This window comes from Delphinapterus leucas, chromosome 2, assembly GCF_059928025.1.
Source record: "Delphinapterus leucas isolate spDelLeu-1000000601 "Yukka" chromosome 2, BTC_Dleu_Yukka2, whole genome shotgun sequence".
Taxonomy (NCBI): Eukaryota; Metazoa; Chordata; class Mammalia; order Artiodactyla; family Monodontidae; genus Delphinapterus; species Delphinapterus leucas.
Window position 1 is genome coordinate 122,029,341 of NC_143130.1, and position 20,969 is coordinate 122,050,309.

Here is a 20,969-nt window from a genome sequence, read left to right on the forward strand (position 1 = left end):
TTTAAATTTGTTAATTATCTTGTGACCTTGGAGAGTCACTTTTTCTCTGGGGAAGTCTCGGTTTAAAACTGTAATACCAGTAGCAGAGACTAGACGACAGACTGGTCACTGGCTGGCTTGAGCATTGTTTAAAAATTATGAACCAGCTGACTACATTTCAAAGGTTAGTTCATATAAAAATCTGGATTTCTGCGTTCTCCTGAAAAAGTAGAAGACTGTAATACATAGTCTTCCGTTCTTCTGTGGCAACAAGAAGCTCAAGCTGAATAGCGCTTGCATTGAATAGACATGCGGTTTTCATTTCCCTATACTTATTTCAACTGTTTGGCCTCTATACAGCTTTAAGTTCATAATGTTTGGGCTAAATGCTCTGAAGAGTTTCTGCCAGGTCAGGAATTCTAAGTCTTAGTGGGTCTATTAAGCATCCATAATAGCTGCAGTAAATGGAAAATTTGAGCAATTTTCCAGTTAAATTTAGGCAAAAGTGTTTCCTTTTCTTCTTGCCTAAATGCTTCAGGTAATTGTTTCTATTCGCTGATAATTTTAGTTAGATTTTGTATACAAAATACTTTTTTTGAATTGTTTAAGTAATAGGAATCAACACCACTTTTTAATCTACTTTATTTTATAATTGAGGGGGCTCTTTGGGTTCTAACCTTTATATATTCTTAACTAGAATAAAAAATATATATAAATATATTCATTTATACGTGGAATAAACAATGGAAATTACCCAGCTCTTGTTCAACAGGTAGCTCCTGATTTAGTATGTTCTGAGAACAGCTCTTACATCACTAGTGCAGAGAATGAAGATGTGGCTCAGCATGTTTGACTTTCTTTTGAAGGACTAGATCGTACAGCCTGTGACACTGACTGTTTAATTAAATGGGAGTAACTAGTGTTTACAGTTTAGCAACAGGGCCCTTCATAAGGGAAATCAGTTTCTAGGTTGTGGACAAGGTTTACTGGTTAGCATGTTTCTAATGTTCTTGTATGCTTTCTAGCAGCTGTCACAAACACTAACAGCATTTGTTCTCCATTTCCTTTAAAGTAAGCTTATATAAGATGGCAAAATCCCATATCTACTTAAGGAGGACAAACTTTGATATCTTTCACATGGTAAAAATCATGTACTCTATATGAATATAGAATAAAACATTCAATTTTATTTTTATCAGTTACCTAATTTAGTATTTCTCTTTTCAATTGTAGATTTTAAGAGGGTAGTACTATGCATGACATTTAAGGAAGAATTAATCAGGAGTTATGTCCATGAAATTAGATTATGGGTTGGTAGTCACAACTCCACCTAATAGCACCCCTTTGCCACACAAGTGTTAAAGCAGGATCACAGTGTGGAAACACGAGTGCAGGATGATGTATTAGAATCTGAAATCTTTCTCAAGGATATGAGGAGCTTAGTAGAACTTTATTTACATATTAGAATATATTAACATGAACCTTTTAAAAAATGGGATTGAAACATCTAGAGGAAGAGGTAAGTTTCTATATGACTATTAAGTGTGCAGAAAAGAAATTAGGTTTGAACCTGGCATTGAGTTTAAGTTTTACTGTTTTTGCTATGGGAAACTTGTAGATTTTTCTTTTAAATTTCATTTATCCTTTTGTCCCTGCTCTGTTTTTAATATTTGGAATGGTAATTATTGAAAAACTAGAAAAGGACACAGACTGTCTCAGGGAGGGCAAAGGGATTTTTAAAAAAATGTTTTACATTGTAAATAGATCCTGAAAGCTAACGATTCTGGAGTTCCCTGAAAATGTTCAGACTAACTGAAGAACTTTTATTCAGTAATACAGTGTTTTAATTGAGGCATATGTTGTTGTTCTAAGATCCTTTGAAATTCTAAATTTTGGTTATGCTTCTGTTTAGATTTTTTAAATTAATTAAGTAATTAGTTTATTTATTTTTGGCTGCATTGGGTCTTCGTAGCTGCACGCGGGCTTTCTCTAGTTGGAGAGAGCTGGGGCCACTCTTCGTTGCAGTGCGCGGGCTTCTCATTGCAGTGGCTTCTCTTGTCGCGGAGCACGGGCTCTAGAGCACAGGCTCGGTAGTTGTGGTTCGTGGGCTCCAGAGCACAGGCTCAGTAGTTGTGGTGCACGGGCTTGGTTGCTCTGCGGCATGTGGGATCCTCCCGGATCAGGGCTCGAACCCATGTCCCCTACACTGGCAGGCGGATTCTTTTTTTTTTTTTTTTTTTTGTGGTACGCGGGCCTCTCACTGCTGTGGCCTCTCCCGTTGCGGGGCACAGGCTCCGGACGCACAGGCTCAGCGGCCATGGCTCACGGGTGCAGCCGCTCCGCGGCATGTGGGATCCTCCCAGACCGGGGCACGAACCCGCGTCCCCTGCATCGGCAGGTGAACTCTCAACCACTGGGCCACCAGGGAAGCCGCTTCTCTTCTGATTTTAGTAAGCTATTCACATAGTTTAGTTTCAGCACACACTGTCCAACACATATGAAGGCTGTGTAATACCTTAGAAATGGAGAATCATTAAGCAATTTCTGCTACTCTTTGCTACTTGTGAAAGTTCCTGAAACTCCTTAAGCTGATGTGGCAAATGAGAGAGAGCACTTTGAGCTCCAAAAAACTAGCCTGCATTTTGGTCCTGAAAATCACTTGCCGTGAACTTGGGCCATTTCTGGATTCTTTTTGGCACAATAGTTCTGTTGCTGCTAGAAGCTTAACATTAGGGAAGTTTCCTAAGGAACTAAGATTCTGTTCAATTATTGAGTTCTCTCGGGTGATTTGTTTAGGAAGAAGTATCTGTGGCTTTTTGAGTTGCTTCATTAAGGACTTCAATTAGAAGACTCAAAGATGGGTGATCCTTTACACCTGTGTTAGCTAAAACCCATCCCCAAGAACAGATCCAGCCCTGGGTATTTTATTCAACAGACCTAAATATAGGGTCCTAAATTTAGAGGGCAAGATGCTACTTTTAGCTTCCCTTCCTCAGAGGAGAACAGCACGCGCCCAGCTAAGGTCCATACGGGTTTGATTTAGCATTTGGGTAACTAGGAGCTCATGGAGTTTAAAGAGTTTTGCCCAGCAAGTGCCCAGGTAACTCAGGTAAAAGTGAGTAAAGCCCTCGAACCCTTCGCTGGGCAGAGGAGGCCCGATCAATGTCCTCTTGCGTGGGAGAGGTTAAACTTTGCCCAGACCACAGCTGACCCGAGACGCCTTCCTGTCCAAAGTCCGGACACGGTTGGCAGGAGGCGCGGGCCCTGCAAGCCATTTTCTGACAGGAATGAAGACGGCGGCCGGTTTCCCTGGGCCGGCGGGCTCCCCCGGGGTACGACGCCGTCAGGGCTTCCGTGGGGTGCGGACAGCAGGCTCTAGCGGGGCTGCGAGAGGAAAGCGATGGGGGCTGGGGCTGGGCCAGGCGCCGGCACCCGGGCCGAGGGGGCGCGTCGCGCTCACCCCGTCGGGTTACGCCGAGGGGCTTCCGGGAGAAGCCTCGCCGCCAGCACCCGAGGTGGGGACTCCTGAGACCTAGTCCTGACGTTCGGGGCGGTGCGGCCCACACCACAGAGCAGGCCCGGAGGTCGAATCCCATTCTCTCAGCCCCAAGCCTCTCGATTTCCAAGGCTGGGTAGCTCCGCCAGGTAGAGCCCCGGCCCCTTTAAGAGAGAACGACCGGGACACGTCTACTAACCTCGCGCGAAGTAGGAGGGGAAATTAACGGAGTCCCCGCGACCCCGCCTCCGTGCTGAGGTCTGGCCGAAACCAAACCGAGGGGTAGGGCGGCGAGGAGAGTGCAGGTCGCAGGCTCGTGCGGGCGGGCTTGGACCTTCGGATCTTCAGGACGCAAAGCGTAACCTAGGGGCCGAAGCTCCCCGGCTGGGCAGCGTGGACACTTGAGGCCCGTAGGCGCCGTTCATCTCTGGCACCTCCCCGCAGCCGGCTTCGCAGTGGTCTGCTCCGGTTGCCGGGTGCGGGTTTGGGTTCCGGACCGAACGCTGCGTGTCCGGTGCTGCTGGTGGTGGCTCGGCCAGGCCCTGGATACGGCGCCGACTGCCAGGGCAGCCTTGACGCCATGGAGGGCCCCGGGACTGTCTCTCAGCCGCACTTGGGGCTGGTCCTGGGAAAGCTTCGCCGGGTGAGTCCAGGCGCGATCCGGGTCACTTGGCTCAGGGGTCGCGGGAGACGCCCGGGGAAGGTAGCAGCCGACTTTGGCTTTGGGGTCTCAGCGGCGGTGGTCGGAGGTCCTGAAGCCAGTTCTCACCTGTCGCCGGGCTACGGCCTGTGTCCGAGACAGTAGCCAGGTTCCTAGGATGCCTGGGCGGTTTTTTTGTGTGGTGTAGGGGGACCTGGAGATCAGGAAGGTGAACAGAGCATATTAGCTTAGCAGGACTTTACAACGGTGTGTTTCCCGATTCCTAAAATGAATTAGCCTTTCGGTCGTGTTATTTATTTTGAACAGAGGTCAATAACACGTGGTTTCCCCGACAGTGAGAAACTTGAGGACAGATCCTCTGAAATGAGTTCCTTGTAGTACTGAAACTTCAGGGTGCTTGATAAGACACCTAAGCCTGGGTAGGGAATCGGTATTCTAATTCTGCATTTTCTTTTAATAAAGAATGCTTTTTTGAGATTGTTCTTCGTTTCTTTCTGTGTCTTGTTAATGTGAGAGGTCGTGTTAATGTAAAATCTGGAGATACTGAGCTCCCAGTGTTCACAATTTCCTTTTTTTTTTTTTTTTTTTTAGGTTCAGTTTATAATCAGGTTGCAGGGATTTTTCTCACTAAGTGTTTACAGGTGCCTTTGTTGACATGTTTAGGGGCATTTATATCGACGTATTTAAAAAAAACTATTTGCATTAAAAATGTCAAAAGCCCGTTTAAACATTGGGGCAGTTATGATGATCGGTTTCTTGTGTACAGCAGACTGGGAGCAGTATTACTAGAGTGTAAAGTGGGCTCAGGGAGTGATGTGCAATGATGCTTGTTGGAGACGTAAGTTTGTTCCAAGTGATGTAGGTGCTGGAGAGCCCTTGAAGTATTGCAGTGGTTAGACTTTTGGTTTAAATAGATCTTCCTGATAGTAGTATGTAGGTTAGGTGTAAGGACAACAAAACTAGAAGCAGGGTGTAAGGGAGAGGTGACAGAGTCGTCAAGTAGGGGTAGAGAAGAGGGTACTGAATGGGAAATATTTAGTAGCTAAGAACTATAGTGGGTAGGAATTTAATGATTGTATGCAAAGGATCAGAGAGAGAAAAGGAATCTAGAATGACTCCCAGTTTCTGGTTATGGCAACTTACTCATTCAAAGAGATAGAATATATAGAAAGATAAGGATTTGTGGGATGAGAGAGAATTTCAGATTGCACATATTTCCCTTTCTTCACGAAGAACAACTCTGAACAATATCTTCATCTGGATGATTTTTTTGGCTAGATGCACTATGCTCACAACACTGGCCTGGGGCCTAGGATAGCACAACACTGCTGTTTTTAATTTTTTTTTTTTTAAGTTAAAAAATAATTTTTTATTGAGGTATAATCATATAACATAAAATTTACCCTTTTATAGTATCGAATTCAGTGATTATTTTTATGTTCATTATATTGTGCAGCTATCACCACAATTTTGGAATATTTTTATCACCCTAAAAAGAAACCCTGTCCTTATTAGTACATTTCCAATTCTCACCTCACTCCATCCCTTGGCCACCACTAATCTACTTTCTGTCTCTATGAATTTGTCTATTCTGGACATTTCATGTAAATGGATCATACGATATGTGGCCTTTTGTGTCTGGCTTCATCTACTTAGCACACTTTCAAGAGTCTTTCGTGTTGTACCATGTAACAGTACTTCATTCCTTTTTATGGCTGAAAAATATTTCATTGTCTAGATATACTATATTTTGAATATTCATTCATAGTTTAATGGATATTTGGGTTGTTTGTACTTTTTGACTACTATGACGAATGCTGCTATGGACATTCATGTACACATTTTTTTTATGAATATTTAAAGTTCTCTTGGGTATATACCTAGGAGTGGAATTACTGGATCATATTTACTGTATGTTTAACTTTTGGAAGAACTGCCAAATTGTTTTCCACAGATGCTGTACCATTTTACACCCCCACCAGCAGTTTATGAGGGTCGAATTTCCCACATCCTCTCCGATACTTTTTTTTTCTAAATAGCCACTCTAATGATGAGTGTAAAGTGGTATATCTCGTTGTGGTTTTGATTTGCAGTCCCCTGATGACTAATGATGTTGAGCAACCTCACATGTGCTTATTGGCCATTTGTGTTGTCTTCTTTGGAGAAATATCTCTTCAGTTCTTTTACCGTTTAAAAAATTGGATTATTTGTCTTTTTACTGTTGAAGTCATAAGAGTTCTTTATACATTAACGAAATTAGACCCTTATCAGGTATATGATTTGCAAATATTTTCTCCTGTGGATTGTCTTTTTACTTTCTTGATGGTGACCTTTGAAGCACCAGGGTTTTTAATTTTGATGAAATCTAGTTTATCCTTTTTTTTCCTTTGTTTGCGTATGCTTTTGGTGTTATATCTACGAAACCAGTGTTTAAAATAAGGTCACAAATATTACATCTGTGCTTCCTTCTAAGAGTTTTAGCTCTTACATTAAGGTCTGTGATCCATTTAAAATTAATTTTTATATATGGTATAAAGTATGGGTCCAGATTCATTTGTTAGCGGGTAGATATTCACTTGTCCCAATACCATTTGTTGAAAAGACTCCTCTTTCCTCATTAATTTTGTATTGGTACTGCTGTTAAAAATCAATTGACCATAATTTTTTTTATTGATATAGTTCATTTACAATGTTATATTAGTTTCAGGTGTACAACATAGTGATTCAGAACTTCTATAGATTATCCTCCATTTAGAGTTATTATAAAATATTAGCAATATTCCCTGTGCTGTACAATATATCCTTGTAGCTTATTTACTTTATGCATAGTAGTTTGTACATCTTAACCCCCTCCCTTTTTCCTGACCCTCCCCCCTCCCCACTGGTAACTACTAGTTTGTTCATTATATCTGTGAGTCAGTTTCTGTTTTGTTGTATTCACTTGTTTTATTTTTTTAGATCCCACACACAGTGATAACATACAGTATCTGTCTTTCTCTGTCTCAGTCATTTCACTAAGCATAATACCCTCCAGGTTCCTGTGTTGTTGCAAATGGAAAAATTTTATTCTTTTTTATGACTGAGTAACATTCCATTGTATCTATAGCTGTATCTATCACATCTTCTTTATCCATTCATCTGTTGATGGACACTTAGGTTATTTGGCAATTGTAAATAATGCTGCAATGAACATTGTGGTGCGTGTATCTTTTCAAATTAATCTTTGTATTCTTCGGATGTATGCCCAGGAGTGGAATTGCTGGATCATGTGGTAGCTCTATTTTTAGTTTTTTGAGAAACTTCCATAATGTTTTCCACAGTGGCTGCACCAGTTTACATTCCCACCAACAGTGTCCGAGGGTTCCCTTTTCTCCACATCCTTGCCAGCATTTGTGGTTTGTGGTCTTTTTGATAATAACCTTTCTGACAGGTATGAGGTGATATCTCATTGTGGTTTTGATTTGCATTTCTTTGATGATTAGTGATGTTGATCATCTTTTTATGTGCCTGTTGGCCATCTGTTTGTCTTCTTTGGAAAAATGTCTTTTCAGGTCTTTCACTCATTTTTAAATTGGGTTGTGTGTGTTTTTGACATAGAATTGTATGAACTGTTTATATATTTTGGATATTAACCCTTTATTGGTCAGGTCATTTGCAAATATTTTCTCCCATTGATTAGGTTGTCTTTTCATTTTGTAGATGGTTTCACTTGCTGTGCAAAGGCTTTTAAGTTTAATTAGGCCTTATTTGTTTACTTTTACTTTTGTTTCCTTTGCCTTAGGTAACAGATCCAAAAAAATATTGCTATAATTTTTGTCAAAAAGTGTTCTGCTTATGTTTTCTTCCAGGAGTTGTTGTTTTTTTTTCTTTTTTTAAATTTATTTATTTATTTATTTTTTGACTGTGTTGGGTCCTCGTTGCTGCATTTAGGCTTTCTCTAGTTGCAGTGAGTAGGGGCTCCTCTTCATTGTGGTGCACGGGCTTATCATTGCAGTGGCTTCTCTTGTTGTGGAGCATGGGCTCTAGGCACATGGGCTTCAGTAGTTGTGGCATGCAGGTTCAGTAGTTGTGGCTCACGGGCTCTAGAGCAGGCTCAGTAGTTGTGGCGCACGGACATAGTTGCTCCACGGCATGTGGGATCTTCCTGGACCAGGGCCCGAACCCATGTCCCCTGCATTGGCAGGTGGATTCTTAACCACTGAGCCACCAGGGAAGCCCCCTTCCAGGAGTTTTTATGGTTTCTGATTTACATTTAGGTCTTTAATCCACTTTGAGTTTATTTTTGTATATGGTGTGAGAAAATATTCTAATTTCATTCTTTTACATGTAGCTCTCCAGTTTTCCCAGCACCACGTATTGAAGAGACTGTCTTTTCCCAGTTGTATATTCTTGCCTCCTTTGTCATAGATTAATTGACCATAAGTGTGTGGATTTATTTCTGGGCTCTCTGTTCTGTTCCATTGATCTATGTATCTGTTTTTGTGCCAGTACCATGCTGGCTTGATTATTATAGCTTTGTAGTATAGTCTGAGGTTAGGGAGCGTGATTCTTCTGGCTCTGTTCATCTTTCTCAAGATTGTTTTGGCTATACGGGTTTTTTTATGTTTCCATACAAATTTTAAAATTATTTGTTCTAGTTCTGTGAAAAATGCCCTTGGTAATTTGATAGAGATTGCATTGAATCTGTAGATTGCCTTGGGCAGTATAGCTATTTTAACGATATTAATTCTTCCAGTCCATGAACATGGTATAACTTTCCATCATAAATGACGGTAAGTCTAAAAGTTTATTTCTGGATACTCATTTCTACTCCATTGGTCTATATGTCTTTCCTTAGGCTATTACCAAGCTGTCTCTATTATTGTAACCTTGTAGTAAGCTTTGAAATAGGGAAGTATGAATACTCCAACATTGTTCTTCATTTTCAATATTGTTTTGGCTAATATGTGTGTAGATAGATAGATAGACAGCCATACGAATGTATGTTTGTATGTATCTATGACTATATATCTCTGTAAAAGGAAATGCTATCCCTTGCATTTCCATATGAATTTTAGGATCTGCTTGTCTGTTTTTACGAAAGAGGCATTTGGAATTTTGATGGGGATTACATTGACTCTACATAAATTTGGAGAGTATGCCATCTTGACAATATTAAGTCTTCCAATTTATGAACATGGGATGTGTTTCCATTTATTTAGATCTTATTTACTTTCTTTCAACAGTGTTTTGTAGTTTTCAGAGTATAAGATTTCCACTTAACTTTGTTAAATTTATTCCTAAGTATTTTATTCTTTTTTTTTCTATTGTAAATGGAAATGTTTTCTTAATTTCATTTTCAGGTGTCTCATTGCTGTTGTATAGAAATATGACTGATTTTTCTCTTTTGATTTTGTATCCTACAGCTTTCCTGAACTTGTTAGCTCTAATAGTTTGTGTGTGTGTGTGTGTGTATGTGTATGTATGTATGGTTTAGGATTTTTTTTTTATGTGTAAGATTATATCATCTTCAAATGGAGATAGTTTTACTTTTTGTTTTCCCCCAGTCTGGGTGCCTTTTATTTTTTTCTTGCCTAATTGCCTGGTTAGAATCTCTAGTACGATGTTAAATCAATGTGGAGAGAGTGAACATCCCTGTCTTGTTACTGGTCTTAAGGTGAAAGCTTTCAGCCTTTCACTGTTAAGTATGTGAGCTGTGAGTTTTTCATAGATGCCCCTTATAAGGTTGAGGAAGTTCCCTTCAGTCCTAGTTTGTTGAGTGCTTTGATCCTGAAAGGGTATTGGATTTTCTTAAATCTCTTTTCTTTGTCTGTTGAGTGATCATGGGTTTTTTCCTTCTTTATTCTTTTAATATTGTGTTTATTGGTTTAGTTTTGTATGTTGAACCAACCTTGTATTCTTGGAATAAATTCCACTGTCATGATATATAATTGTTTCTACATGCTGCTGGATTTGCTTTGCTCGTATTTTGTTGAGGATTTTGCATCTATATTTATAACAAATATTGATGTGTGGTTTTCTTTTCTTGTGATGTATTTGTCTGACTATCATATCAGGGTAATACTGGCTTCATAGAATGAATGAGTTAGGAAGAGTTCCTCCTCTTTTATTTTCTGGAAGAGTTTGAGAATGATTGGTGTTAATTCTTCAGTAAACTTTTGGTATAATTCACTACTGAATCCAACTGGCCCTGGGTTATTCTTTTTGGTATCCACAGGGAATTGGTTCCAGGATCCCCATGAATACCAAAATCGGAGGATGCTCAAGTCCCTTTCATAAAGTGGCATAGTATTTGTAAATAACGTATGCACATCCTTTCTCCTGTATATTTTAAATAATCTCTAGATTCTTTATAATACTGAATAAAATGTAAATGCTATGTAAGTAGTTGCCAATGTGTGGCAAATTTAAGTTTTCCTTTTTGGAACTTTCTGGAAATGAAAAAAAATTTTTTTTTTTTAATCTACAGTTAGTTGAATCTGTGGCTGTAGAACCCATGGATGTGAAGGGACAACTGTACTAACTCAGTCTGTTTATTTGTTTTAGGTCTAATCAGATTTTCTATTTCTTCTTGAGTTAGGTTTAGTAGTTTATGTGTTTTTAGTAATTTGTCATTTTCACCTAGGTTATGTAATTTGTTGACATACTATTGTTCTCAAGATCTTTTTCATTTCTGTAAGATTGCTAGTAATACTTTACTTACTGGTTTTAGTAATTTGAGTCTTCTCTTTTTCTTGGTTAATCTAGCTACAGATTTGTCAATTTTGTTGCTAGATTTTGTTGATTTTCTTCCCCCCCCAAAACCAATGTTTGTTTGTTTTTATCTTTATTGGAGTATTTTTGCTTTACAGTGTTGTGTAAGTTTCTGCTGTAAAACAAAGTGAATCAGCTATATGTATACATATATCCCCATATCCCCTCTCTCTTGAGCCTTTGTAAGAGTTTGAGAAGGATGGGTGTTAGCTCTTCTCTAAATGTTTGATAGAATGCACCTGTGAAGCCATCTGGTCCTGAACTTTTGTTTGTTGGAAGACTTTTAATCACAGTTTCAATTTCATTACTTGTGATTGGTCTGTTCATATTTTGTATTACTTCCTGCTTCAGTCTTGGAAGGTTATACGTTCCTAAGAATTTGTCCATTTCTTCTAGGTTGTCCATTGTATTGGCATACAGTTGCTTGTAGTAGTCTCTTAGGATGCTTTGTATTTCTGCAGTGTCTGTTGTAACTTCTCCTTTTTCATTTCTAATTTTATTGATTTGAGTCCTCTCCCTGTTTTTCTTGATGAGTCTGGCTAATGGTTTATCAATTTTGTTTATCTTCTCACAGAACCAGCTTTTAGTTTTATTGATCTTTGCTATTGTTTTCTTTGTTTCTATTTCATTTATTTGTGCTCTGATCTTCCTGATTTCTTTCCTTCTGCTAACTTTGGGGCTTTTTTGTTCTTCTTTCTCTAATTGCTTTAGGTGAAAGGTTAGGTTGTTTATTTGAGATGTTTCTTGCTTCTTAAGGTAGGATTTTATTGCTATAAACTTCCCTCTTAGAACTGCTTTTCCTGCATCCCATAGGTTTTGGGTCATCGTGTTTTCATTGTCATTTGTCTCTAGGTATTTTTTGATTTCCTCTTTCATTTCTTCACTGATCTTTTGGTTATTTAGTAATGTATTGTTTAGCCTACATATGTTTGTGTTTTTTCGTTTTTTTCCTTGTAATTGATTCCTAATTTCATAGCATTGTGGTTGGAAAAGATGCTTGATATGATTTCAGTTTCCTTAAATTTACTGAGGCTTGATTTGTGACCCATGATGTGATCTGTCCTGGAGAATGTTCCGTGCGCACTTGAGAAGAAAGTGTAATCTGCTGTTTTTGGATGGAATGTCCTATAAATATCAATTAAATCTATCTGGTCTATTGTGTCATTTTTTTTTTTTTTTTTTTTTTTTGCGATACACAGGCCTCTCACTGTTGTGGCCTCTCCCATTGCAGAGCACAGGCTCCGGATGCGCAGGCTCAGTGGCCATGGCTCACGGGCCCAGCCGCTCCGCAGCTTGTGTGATCCTCCCGGACCGGGGCACGAACCCGTGTCCCCTGCATAGACAGGCGGACTCTCAACCACTGCGCCACCAGGGAAGGCCCTATTGTGTCATTTAAAGCTTGTGTTTCCTTCTTAATTTTCTGTTTGCATGATCTGTCCATTTGTGTAAGTGAGGTGTTAAAGTCCCTTACTATTACTATGTCACTGTCGATTTCCTCTTTTATAGCTGGTAGCAGTTGCCTTATGTATTGAGGTTTTCCTATGTTGTGTGCATATATATGCATATATATTTATAATTGTTATATCTTCTTCTTGGTTTGATCCCTTAATCATTATGTAGTGTCCTTCCTTGTCTCTTGTAACATTCTTTATTTTAAAGTCTATTTTATGTGATATGAGTATTGCTGCTCCAGCTTTCTTTTGTTTTCCATTTGCATGAAATATCTTTTTCCATCCCTTCACTTTCAGTCTGTATGTGTCCCTAGGTCTGAAGTGGGTCTCTTGTAGACAGCAAATATATGGGTCTTGTTTTTGTATCCATTCAGCAAGCCTGTGTCTTTTGGTTGGGCATTTAATCCATTCACGTTTAAGGTAATTATTGATATGTATGTTCCTATTACCATTTTCTTAATTGTTTTGGGTTTGTTTTTGTAGGTCCTTTTCTTCTCATGCGTTTCCCACTTAGAGAAGTTTCTTTAGCATTTGATGTAGGGCTGGTTTGGTGGTGCTGAATTCTCTTAGCTTTTTGCCTGTCTGTAAAGCTTTTGATTTGTCCATTGAATCTGAGTGAGATCCTTGCCAGGTAGAGTAATCTTGGTTGTAGGTTCTTCCCTTTCATCACTTTAAATATGTCATGCCACTCCCTTCTGGCTTGTAGAGTTTTTGCTGAGAAATCAGCTGTTAACCTTATGGGAGTTCCCTTGTATGTTATTTGTCATTTTTCCCTTGCTGCTTTCAATAATTTTTCTTTGTCTTTAAGTTTTGCCAATTTGATTACTGTGTGTCTTGTTGTGTTCCTCCTTGGGTTTATCCTGCCTGGGACTCTCTGCACTTCCTGGACTTGGGTGACTGTTTCCTTTCCCATGTTAGGGAAGTTTTCGACTATAATCTTTTCAAATATTTTCTCGGGTCCTTTTCCTCTTTCTTCTCCTTCTGCAAATGTTGTTGCATTTAATGTTGTCTCAGCGGTCTCTTAGGCTGTCTTCATTTCTTTTCATTCCTTTTTCTGCATGCTGCAGCAGTGAATTCCACCATTCGGTCTTCCGGGTCACTTATCTGTTCTTCTGCCTCAGTTATTCTGCTATTGATTCCTTCTAGTGTAGTTTTCATTTCAGTTATTGTATTGTTCATCTCTGTTTGTTCTTTAATTCTTCTAGGTCTTTGTTAAACATTTCCTGAATCATCTCGATCTTTGCCTCCATTCTTTTTCTGAGGTCCTGGATCATCTTCACTATTGTTATTCTTTTTTTAATATATATATATTTACATATTTATTGGAGTATAATTGCTTTACAGTGGTGTGCTAGTTTCTGCTTCATAACAAAGTGAATCAGTCACACACACACATATGTTCCCATATCACTTACCCCTCGCTCCCACCCTCCCTATCCCACCCCTCTAGGTGGTCACAAAGCACCGAGCTGATCTCCCCGTGCTATGCAGCTGCTTCCCACTAGCTATCTGTTTTACGTTTGGTAGTGTATATATGTTCATGCCACTCTCTCACTTTGTCACAGCTTACCCTTCCCCCTCCCCATATCCTCAAGTCCATTCTCTAGTAGGTCTGTGTCTTTATTCCTGTCTTACCCCTGGGTTCTTCATGGCATTTTTTTCCCCTTAGATTCCATATATATGTGTTAGAATACGGTATTTGTCTTTCTGACTTACTTCACTCTGTATGACAGACTCTAGGTCCATCCACCTCACTACAAATACCTCAATTTCGTTTCTTTTTATGGCTGAGTAATATTCCATTGTATGTATGTGCCACATCTTCTTTATCCATTCATCTGATGATGGACACTTAGGTTGTTTCCATCTCCGGGCTATTGTAAATGGAGCTGCAATGAACATTTTGGTACATGACTCTTTTTGAATTATGGTTTTCTCAGGGTATATGCCCAGTAGTGGGATTTCTGGGTCATATGGTAGTTCTATTTGTAGTTTTTTAAGGAACCTCCATACTGTTCTACATAGTGGCTGTACCACTTCACATTCCCACCAGCAGTGCAAGAGTGTTCCCTTTTCTCCACACCCTCTCCAGCATTTATTGTTTCTAGATTTTTTGATGATAGCCATTCTGACTGGTGTGAGATGATATCTCATTGTAGTTTTGATTTGCATTTGTCTAATGATGAATGATGTTGAGCATTGTTTCTGGTGTTTGTTGGCAGTCTGTATATCTTCTTTGGAAAAATGTCTATTTAGGTCTTCTGCCCATTTTTGGATTGGGTTGTTTTTTTGTTATTGAGTTGCATGAGCTGCTTGTAAATTTTGGAGATTAATCCTTTGTCAGTTGCTTCATTTGCAAGTATTTTCTCCCATTCTGAGGGTTGTCTTTTGGTCTTGCTTATGGTTTCCTTTGCTGTGCAAAAGCTTTGAAGTTTCATTAGGTCCCATTTGATTATTTTTGTTTTTATTTCCACTTCTCTAGGAGGTGGGTCAAAAAGGATCTTGCTGTGATTTATGTCATAGAGTGTTCTGCCTATGTTTTCCTCTAAGAGTTTGATAGTTTCTGGCCTTACATTTAGGCCTTTAATGCATTTTGAGCTTATTTTTGTGTATCGTGTTAGGGAGTGTTCTAATCTCATACTTTTATATGTACCTGTCCACGTTTCCCAGCACCACTTATTGAAGAGGCTGTCCTTTCTCCAGTGTACATTCCTGCCTCCTTTATCAAAGATAAGGTGGTCATATGTGCGTGGGTTTATCTCTGGGCTTTCTCTCCTGTTCCATTGATCTATCTTTCTGTTTTTGTGCCATTACCACACTGTCTCGATTACTGTAGCTTTGTAGTATAGTCTGAAGTCAGGGAGCCTGATTCCTCCAGCTCCGTTTTTCGTTCTCAAGATTGCTTTGGCTATTCGGGGTCTTTTGTGTTTCTGTACAAATTGTGAAATTTTTTGTTCTAGTTCTGTGAAAAATGCCAGTGGTAGTTTGATAGGGATTGCATTGAATCTGTAGATTGCTTTGGGTAGTAGAGTCATTTTCACAATGTTGATTCTTCCAATCGAAGAACATGGTATATCTCTCCATCTATTTGTATCATCTTTAATTGCTTTCATCAGTGTCTTATAATTTTCTGCATACAGGTCTTTTGTCTCCTTAGGTAGGTTTATTCCTAGATATTTTATTCTTTTTGTTGCAGTGGTAAATGGGAGTGTTTTCTTGATTTCACGTTCAGATTTTTCATCGTTAGTGTATAGGAATGCCAGAGATTTCTGTGCATTAATTTTGTATCCTGATACTTTACCAAATTCATTGATTAGCTCTAGCAGTTTTCTGGTAGCATTTTTAGGATTCTCTATGTATAATATCATGTCATCTGCAAACATTGACAGCTTTACTTTTTCTTTTCGGATTTGGATTCCTTTTATTTCCTTTTCTTCTCTGATTGCTGTGGCTAAAACTTCCAAAACTATGTTGAATAAGAGTGGTGAGAGTGGGCAACCTTGTCTTGTTTCTGATCTTAGTGGAAATGCTTTCAGTTTTTCACCATTGAGGACGACGTTGGCTGTGGGTTTGTCATATATGGCCTTTATTATATTGAGGAAAGTTCCCTCTATGCCTACTTTCTGGAGGGTTTTTATCATAAATGGGTTTTGAACTTTTTCAAAAGCTTTCTCTGCATCTATTGAGATGATCATATGGTTTTTCTCCTTCAATTTGTTAATATGGTGTATCACGTTGATTGATTTGCGTATATTGAAGAATCCTTGCATTCCTGGAATAAACCCCAGTTGATCATGGTGTATGATCCTTTTAATGTGCTGTTGGATTCTGTTTGCCAGTATTTTGTTGAGCATTTTTGCATCTATGTTCATCAGTGATGTTGGCCTGTAGTTTTCATTCTTTGTGACATCTTTGTCTGGTTTTGGTATCAGGGTGATGGTGGCCTCGTAGAATGAGTTTGGGAGTGTTCCTCCCTCTGCTATATTTTGGAAGAGTTTGAGAAGGATAGGTGTTAGCTCTTCTCTAAACGTTTGATAGAATTCACCTGTGAAGCCATCTGGTCCTGGGCTTTTGTTTGTTGGAAGATTTTTAATCACATTTTCAATTTCAGTGCTTGTGACTGGTCTGTTCATATTTTCTGTTTCTTCCTGATTCAGGCTTGGCAGGTTGTGCATTTCTAAGAATTTGTCCATTTCTTCCAGGTTGTCTATTTTATTGGCATAGAGTTGCTTGTAGTAATCTCTTATGATCTTTTGTATTTCTGCAGTGTCAGTTGTTACTACTCCTTTTGCATTTCTAATTCTATTGATTTGAGTCTTCTCCCTTTTTTTCTTGATGAGTCTGGCTAATGGTTTATCTATTTTTTTTATCTTCTCACAGAACCAGCTTTTAGTTTTATTGATCTTTGCTATTGTTTCCTTCATTTCTTTTTTCATTTATTTCTGATCTGATTTTTATGATTTCTTTCCTTCTGCTAACTTTGGGGATTTTTTGTTCTTCTTTCTCTAATTGCTTTAGGTGCAAGGTTAGGTTGTTTATTTGAGGTGTTTCCTGTTTCTTAAGATAGGAATGTATTGCTATAAACTTCCCTCTTAGAACTGCTTTTGCTGCATCCCACAGGTTTTGTGTTGTCGTGTCTCCATTGTCATTTGTTTCTTAGTATGTTTTGATTTTCTCTTTGATTTCTTCAGTGATCAGTTCGTTATGAAGTAGTGTATTGTTTAGTCTCCATGTGTTTCTACTTTTTACAGATCTTTTCCTGTAATTGATATGTAGTCTCATAGCGTTGTGTTGGAAAAGATACTTGATACAATTTCAATTTTCTTAAATTTACCAAGGCTTGATTTGTGACCCAAGATATGATCTATCCTGGAGAATGTTCCATGAGCATTTGAGAAAAATGTGTATTCTGTTGTTTTTGGATGGAATGTCCTATAAATATCAATTAAGTCCATCTTGTTTAATGTATCACTTAAAGCTTGTGTTTCCTTATTTATTTTCATTTTCAATGATCTGTCCATTGGTGAACGTGGGGTGTTAAAGTCCCCTACTATGAATGTGTTACTGTCGATTTCCCCTTTTATGTCTGTTAGTATTTGCCTTATGTATTGAGGTGCTCCTATGTTGGGTGCATAAATATTTACAATTGTTATATCTTCTTCGATCGATCCCTTGATCATTATGTAGTGTCCTTCTTTGTCTCTTTTGTCTCTTATAATAGTCTTTATTTTAAAGTCTGTTTTGTCTGATATGGGAATTGCTACTCTAGCTTTCTTTTGGTTTCCATTTGCATGGAATATCTTTTTCCATCCCCTTACTTTTAGTCTGTATGTGTCTCTAGGTCTGAAGTGGGTGTCTTGTAGACAGCATATATATGGGTCCTGTTTTTGTATCCATTCAGCGTGTCTGTGTCTTTTGGTGGTAGAATTTAATCCGTTTACATTTAAGGTAATTATCGATATGTATGTTCCTATTACCATTTTCTTAATTGTTTTGGGTTAGTTATTGTAGGTCTTTTCTTTCTCTTGTGTTTCTTGCCTAGAGAAGATCCTTTAGCATTTGTTGTAAAGCTGGTTTGGTGGTGCTGAACTCTCTCAGCTTTTGCTTGTCTGTAAAGGTTTTAATTTCTCCATCAAATCTGAATGAGATCCTTGCTGGGTAGAGTAATCTTGGTTGTATGTTTTTCTCCTTTATCACTTTAAATATGTCCTGCCAGTCCCTTCTGACTTGCAGAGTTTCTGCTGAAAGATCAGCTGTTAACCTTAAGGGGATTCCCTTGTGTGTTATTTGTTGTTTTTCCCTTGCTGCTTTTAAATATGTTTTCTTTGTATTTAATTTTTGACAGTTTGATTAATATGTGTCTTGGAGTGTTTCTACTTGGATTTATCCTGTATGGGACTCTGCTTCCTGGACTTGATTAACTATTTCCTTTCCTATATTAGGGAAGTTTTCAACTATAATCTCTTCAAATATTTTCTCAGTCCCTTTCTTTTTCTCTTCTTCTTCTGGAACCCCTATGATTCAAACGTTGGTGCGTTTAGTGTTGTCCCAGAAGTCTCTGAGACTGTCCTCAATTCTTTTCATTTTTTTCTTTATTCTGCTCTGCAGTAGTTATTTCCACTATTTTATCTTCCAGGTCACTTATCCGTTTTTCTGCCTCAGTTATTCTTCTATTGATCCCTTCTAGAGTATTTTTAATTTCATTTATTGTGTTGTTCATCGTTGCTTGTTTCATCTTTAGTTCTTCTAGGTCCTTGTTAAATGTTTCTTGCTTTTTTCTCTGTTCTATTTCCAAGATTTTGGATCATGTTTACTATCATTATTCTGAATTCTTTTTCAGGTAGACTGCCTATTTCCTCTTCATTTGTTAGGTCTGGTGGGTTTTATCTTGCTCCTTCATTTGCTGTGTGTTTTTCTGCCTTCTCATTTTGCTTAACTTACTGTGCTTGGCGTCTCCTTTTTGCAGGCTGCCGGTTCGTAGTTCCCGTTGTTTTTGGTGTCTGTCCCCAGTGCCTAACGTTGTTTCAGTGGGTTGTGTAGGCTTCCTGGTGGAGGGGACTAGTGCCTGTGTTCTGGTGGATGAGGCTGGATCTTGTCTTTCTCGTGGGCAGGTCCACGTCTGGTGGTGTGTTTTGGGGTGTCTGTGGACTTGTTATGATTTTAGGCAGCCTCTCTGCTAATGAGTGGGGTTGTGTTTCTTTCTGGCTAGTTGTTTTGCATAGGGTATCCAGCACTCTAGCTTGCTGGTCGTTGAGTGAAGCTGGGTGTTGGTGTTGAGATGGAGATCTCTGTGAGATTTTTGCCCTTTGATATTAATGTGGAGCTGGGAGGTCTCTTGTGGACCAGTGTCCTGAAGTTGGCTCTCCCACCTCAGAGGCACAGCACTGACTCCTGGCTGTAGCACCAAGAGTCTTTCATCCACATGGCTCAGAATAAAAGGGAGAAGAAGTAGAAAGAAAGAAAGAAAGAAAGAGGATAAAAGAAAGTAAAAATAAGAAAAAATAATTATTAAGAAAAAATTTTTTTTTAAGTAAAAAAAAAAGCAAAAAACAGACAAATAGAACCCTAGGACAAATGGTGAAAGCAAAGCTCTACAGACAAAATCTCACACAGAAGCATATGCATACACACTCACAAAAAGAGGAAAAGGGGAAAAAATAATAAATGTTGCTTTTAAAGTCCACCTCCTCAATTTGGGATGATTCATTGTCTGTTCAGGTATTCCACAGATGCAGTGTACGTGAAGTTGATTGTGGAGATTTAATTCGCTGGTCCTGAGGCTGCTGGGAGAAATTTCCCTTTCTCTTCTTTGTTCGCACAGCTCCCGGGACTCAGCTTTGGATTTGGCCCTGTCTCTGCGTGTAGGTCGCCAGAGGGCATCTGTTCTTCGCTCAGACAGGATGGGTTTAAAGGAGCAGCTGACTCGGGAGCTCTGGCTCACTCAGGCCGGGGTGAGGGAGGGGTACAGAGTGCGGGGCGAGCCTGCGGCGGCAGAGGCCAGCGTGACATTGCACCAGCCTGAGGCACGCCGTGCGTTCTCCGGAGGAAGTTGTCCCTGGATCCCGGGACCTTGGCAGTGGCGGGCTGCACAGGCTCCCTGGAAGGGAGTTGTGGATAGTGACCTGTGCTCACACACAGGCTTTTTGGTGGCAGCAGCAGCAGCCTTAGCATCTCATGCCCGTCTGTGGGGTTTGTGCTGTTAGCCGCGGCTCGCGCCCGTTTCTGGAGCTCCTTTAAGCAGCGCTCTTAATCCCCTCTCCTCGAGCACCAGGAAACAAAGAGGGAAGAAAAAGTCTCTTGCCTCTTCGGCTGTTCCAGACTTTTCCCCGGACTCCCCCGTGGCTAGCCATGGTGCACTAACCCCTTCAGGCTCTGTTCACACTGCCGACCCCAGTCCTCTCCCTGTGCCCCGACCGAAGCCCGAGCATCAGCTCCCAGCCCCGCCCGCCCTGGCAGGTGAGCAGACAAGCCTCTCGGGCTGGTGAGTGCCGGTTGGCACCAATCCTCTGTGCGGGAATATCTCCGCTTTGCCCTCCGCACCCCTGTTGCTGTGCTCTCCTCTGCGGCTCCGAAGCTTACCCCCTCCGCCACCCGCAGTCTCCGCCCGCGAAGGGGCTTCGTAGTGTGTGGAAACCTTTCCTCCTTCACAGCTCCCTCCCACTGGTGCAGGTCCTGCCCCTATTCTTTTGTCTCTCTTTATTGTTTTTTCTTTTGCCCTACCCAGGTACGTGGGGAGTTTCTTGCCTTTTGGGAGGTTTGAGGTCTTCTGCCAGCGTTCAGTAGGTGTTCTGTAGGAGTTGTTCCACGTGTAGATGTATTTCTGATGTATCTGTGGGGAGGAAGGTGATCTCCGCATCTTACTATTCCGCCTTCTTCCCCTTCTCCCACTATTGCTATTCTGAATTGTTTTTCTGGAAGGTTACCTATCCCCACTTCATTTAGTTGTTTTTATGGGGTTTTATCTTGTTCCACCATCTGGCATATAGCCCTCTGCCTTTTTATCTTGTCTCTCTTTCTGTGAATGTGGTTTTGTTTCACAGGCTGCAGGATTGTAGTTGTTCTTGCTTCTGCTGTCTGCCTTCTGGTGGATTAGGCTATCTAAGAGGCTTGTGAAAGTTTCCTGATGGGA

The 20,969-nt window shown here is 39.9% G+C and overlaps 1 protein-coding gene across 10 annotated transcripts in view; it reads left to right on the forward strand.

Annotated features, from left to right (window-relative positions):
- Positions 1-3,745: 3,745 nt before the first annotated feature.
- The window catches only part of LOC111173208 (MIA SH3 domain ER export factor 2), an 87,346-nt gene continuing 70,122 nt past the window's right edge, over positions 3,746-20,969 (forward strand). For 4 of the 10 annotated variants that reach the window (XM_089907633.1, XM_022570674.3, XM_089907640.1 and 1 more), the window contains exon 1: positions 3,748-4,118. In XM_089907633.1, the coding sequence (XP_089763759.1) occupies positions 4,056-4,118 (63 nt within the window). In that variant the 5' untranslated portion in view covers positions 3,748-4,055. Of the gene's footprint in view, positions 4,119-20,969 lie in introns of all 10 variants that reach the window. The other 6 variants (XM_089907632.1, XM_089907638.1, XM_089907636.1 and 3 more) reach the window with 3 other exon arrangements.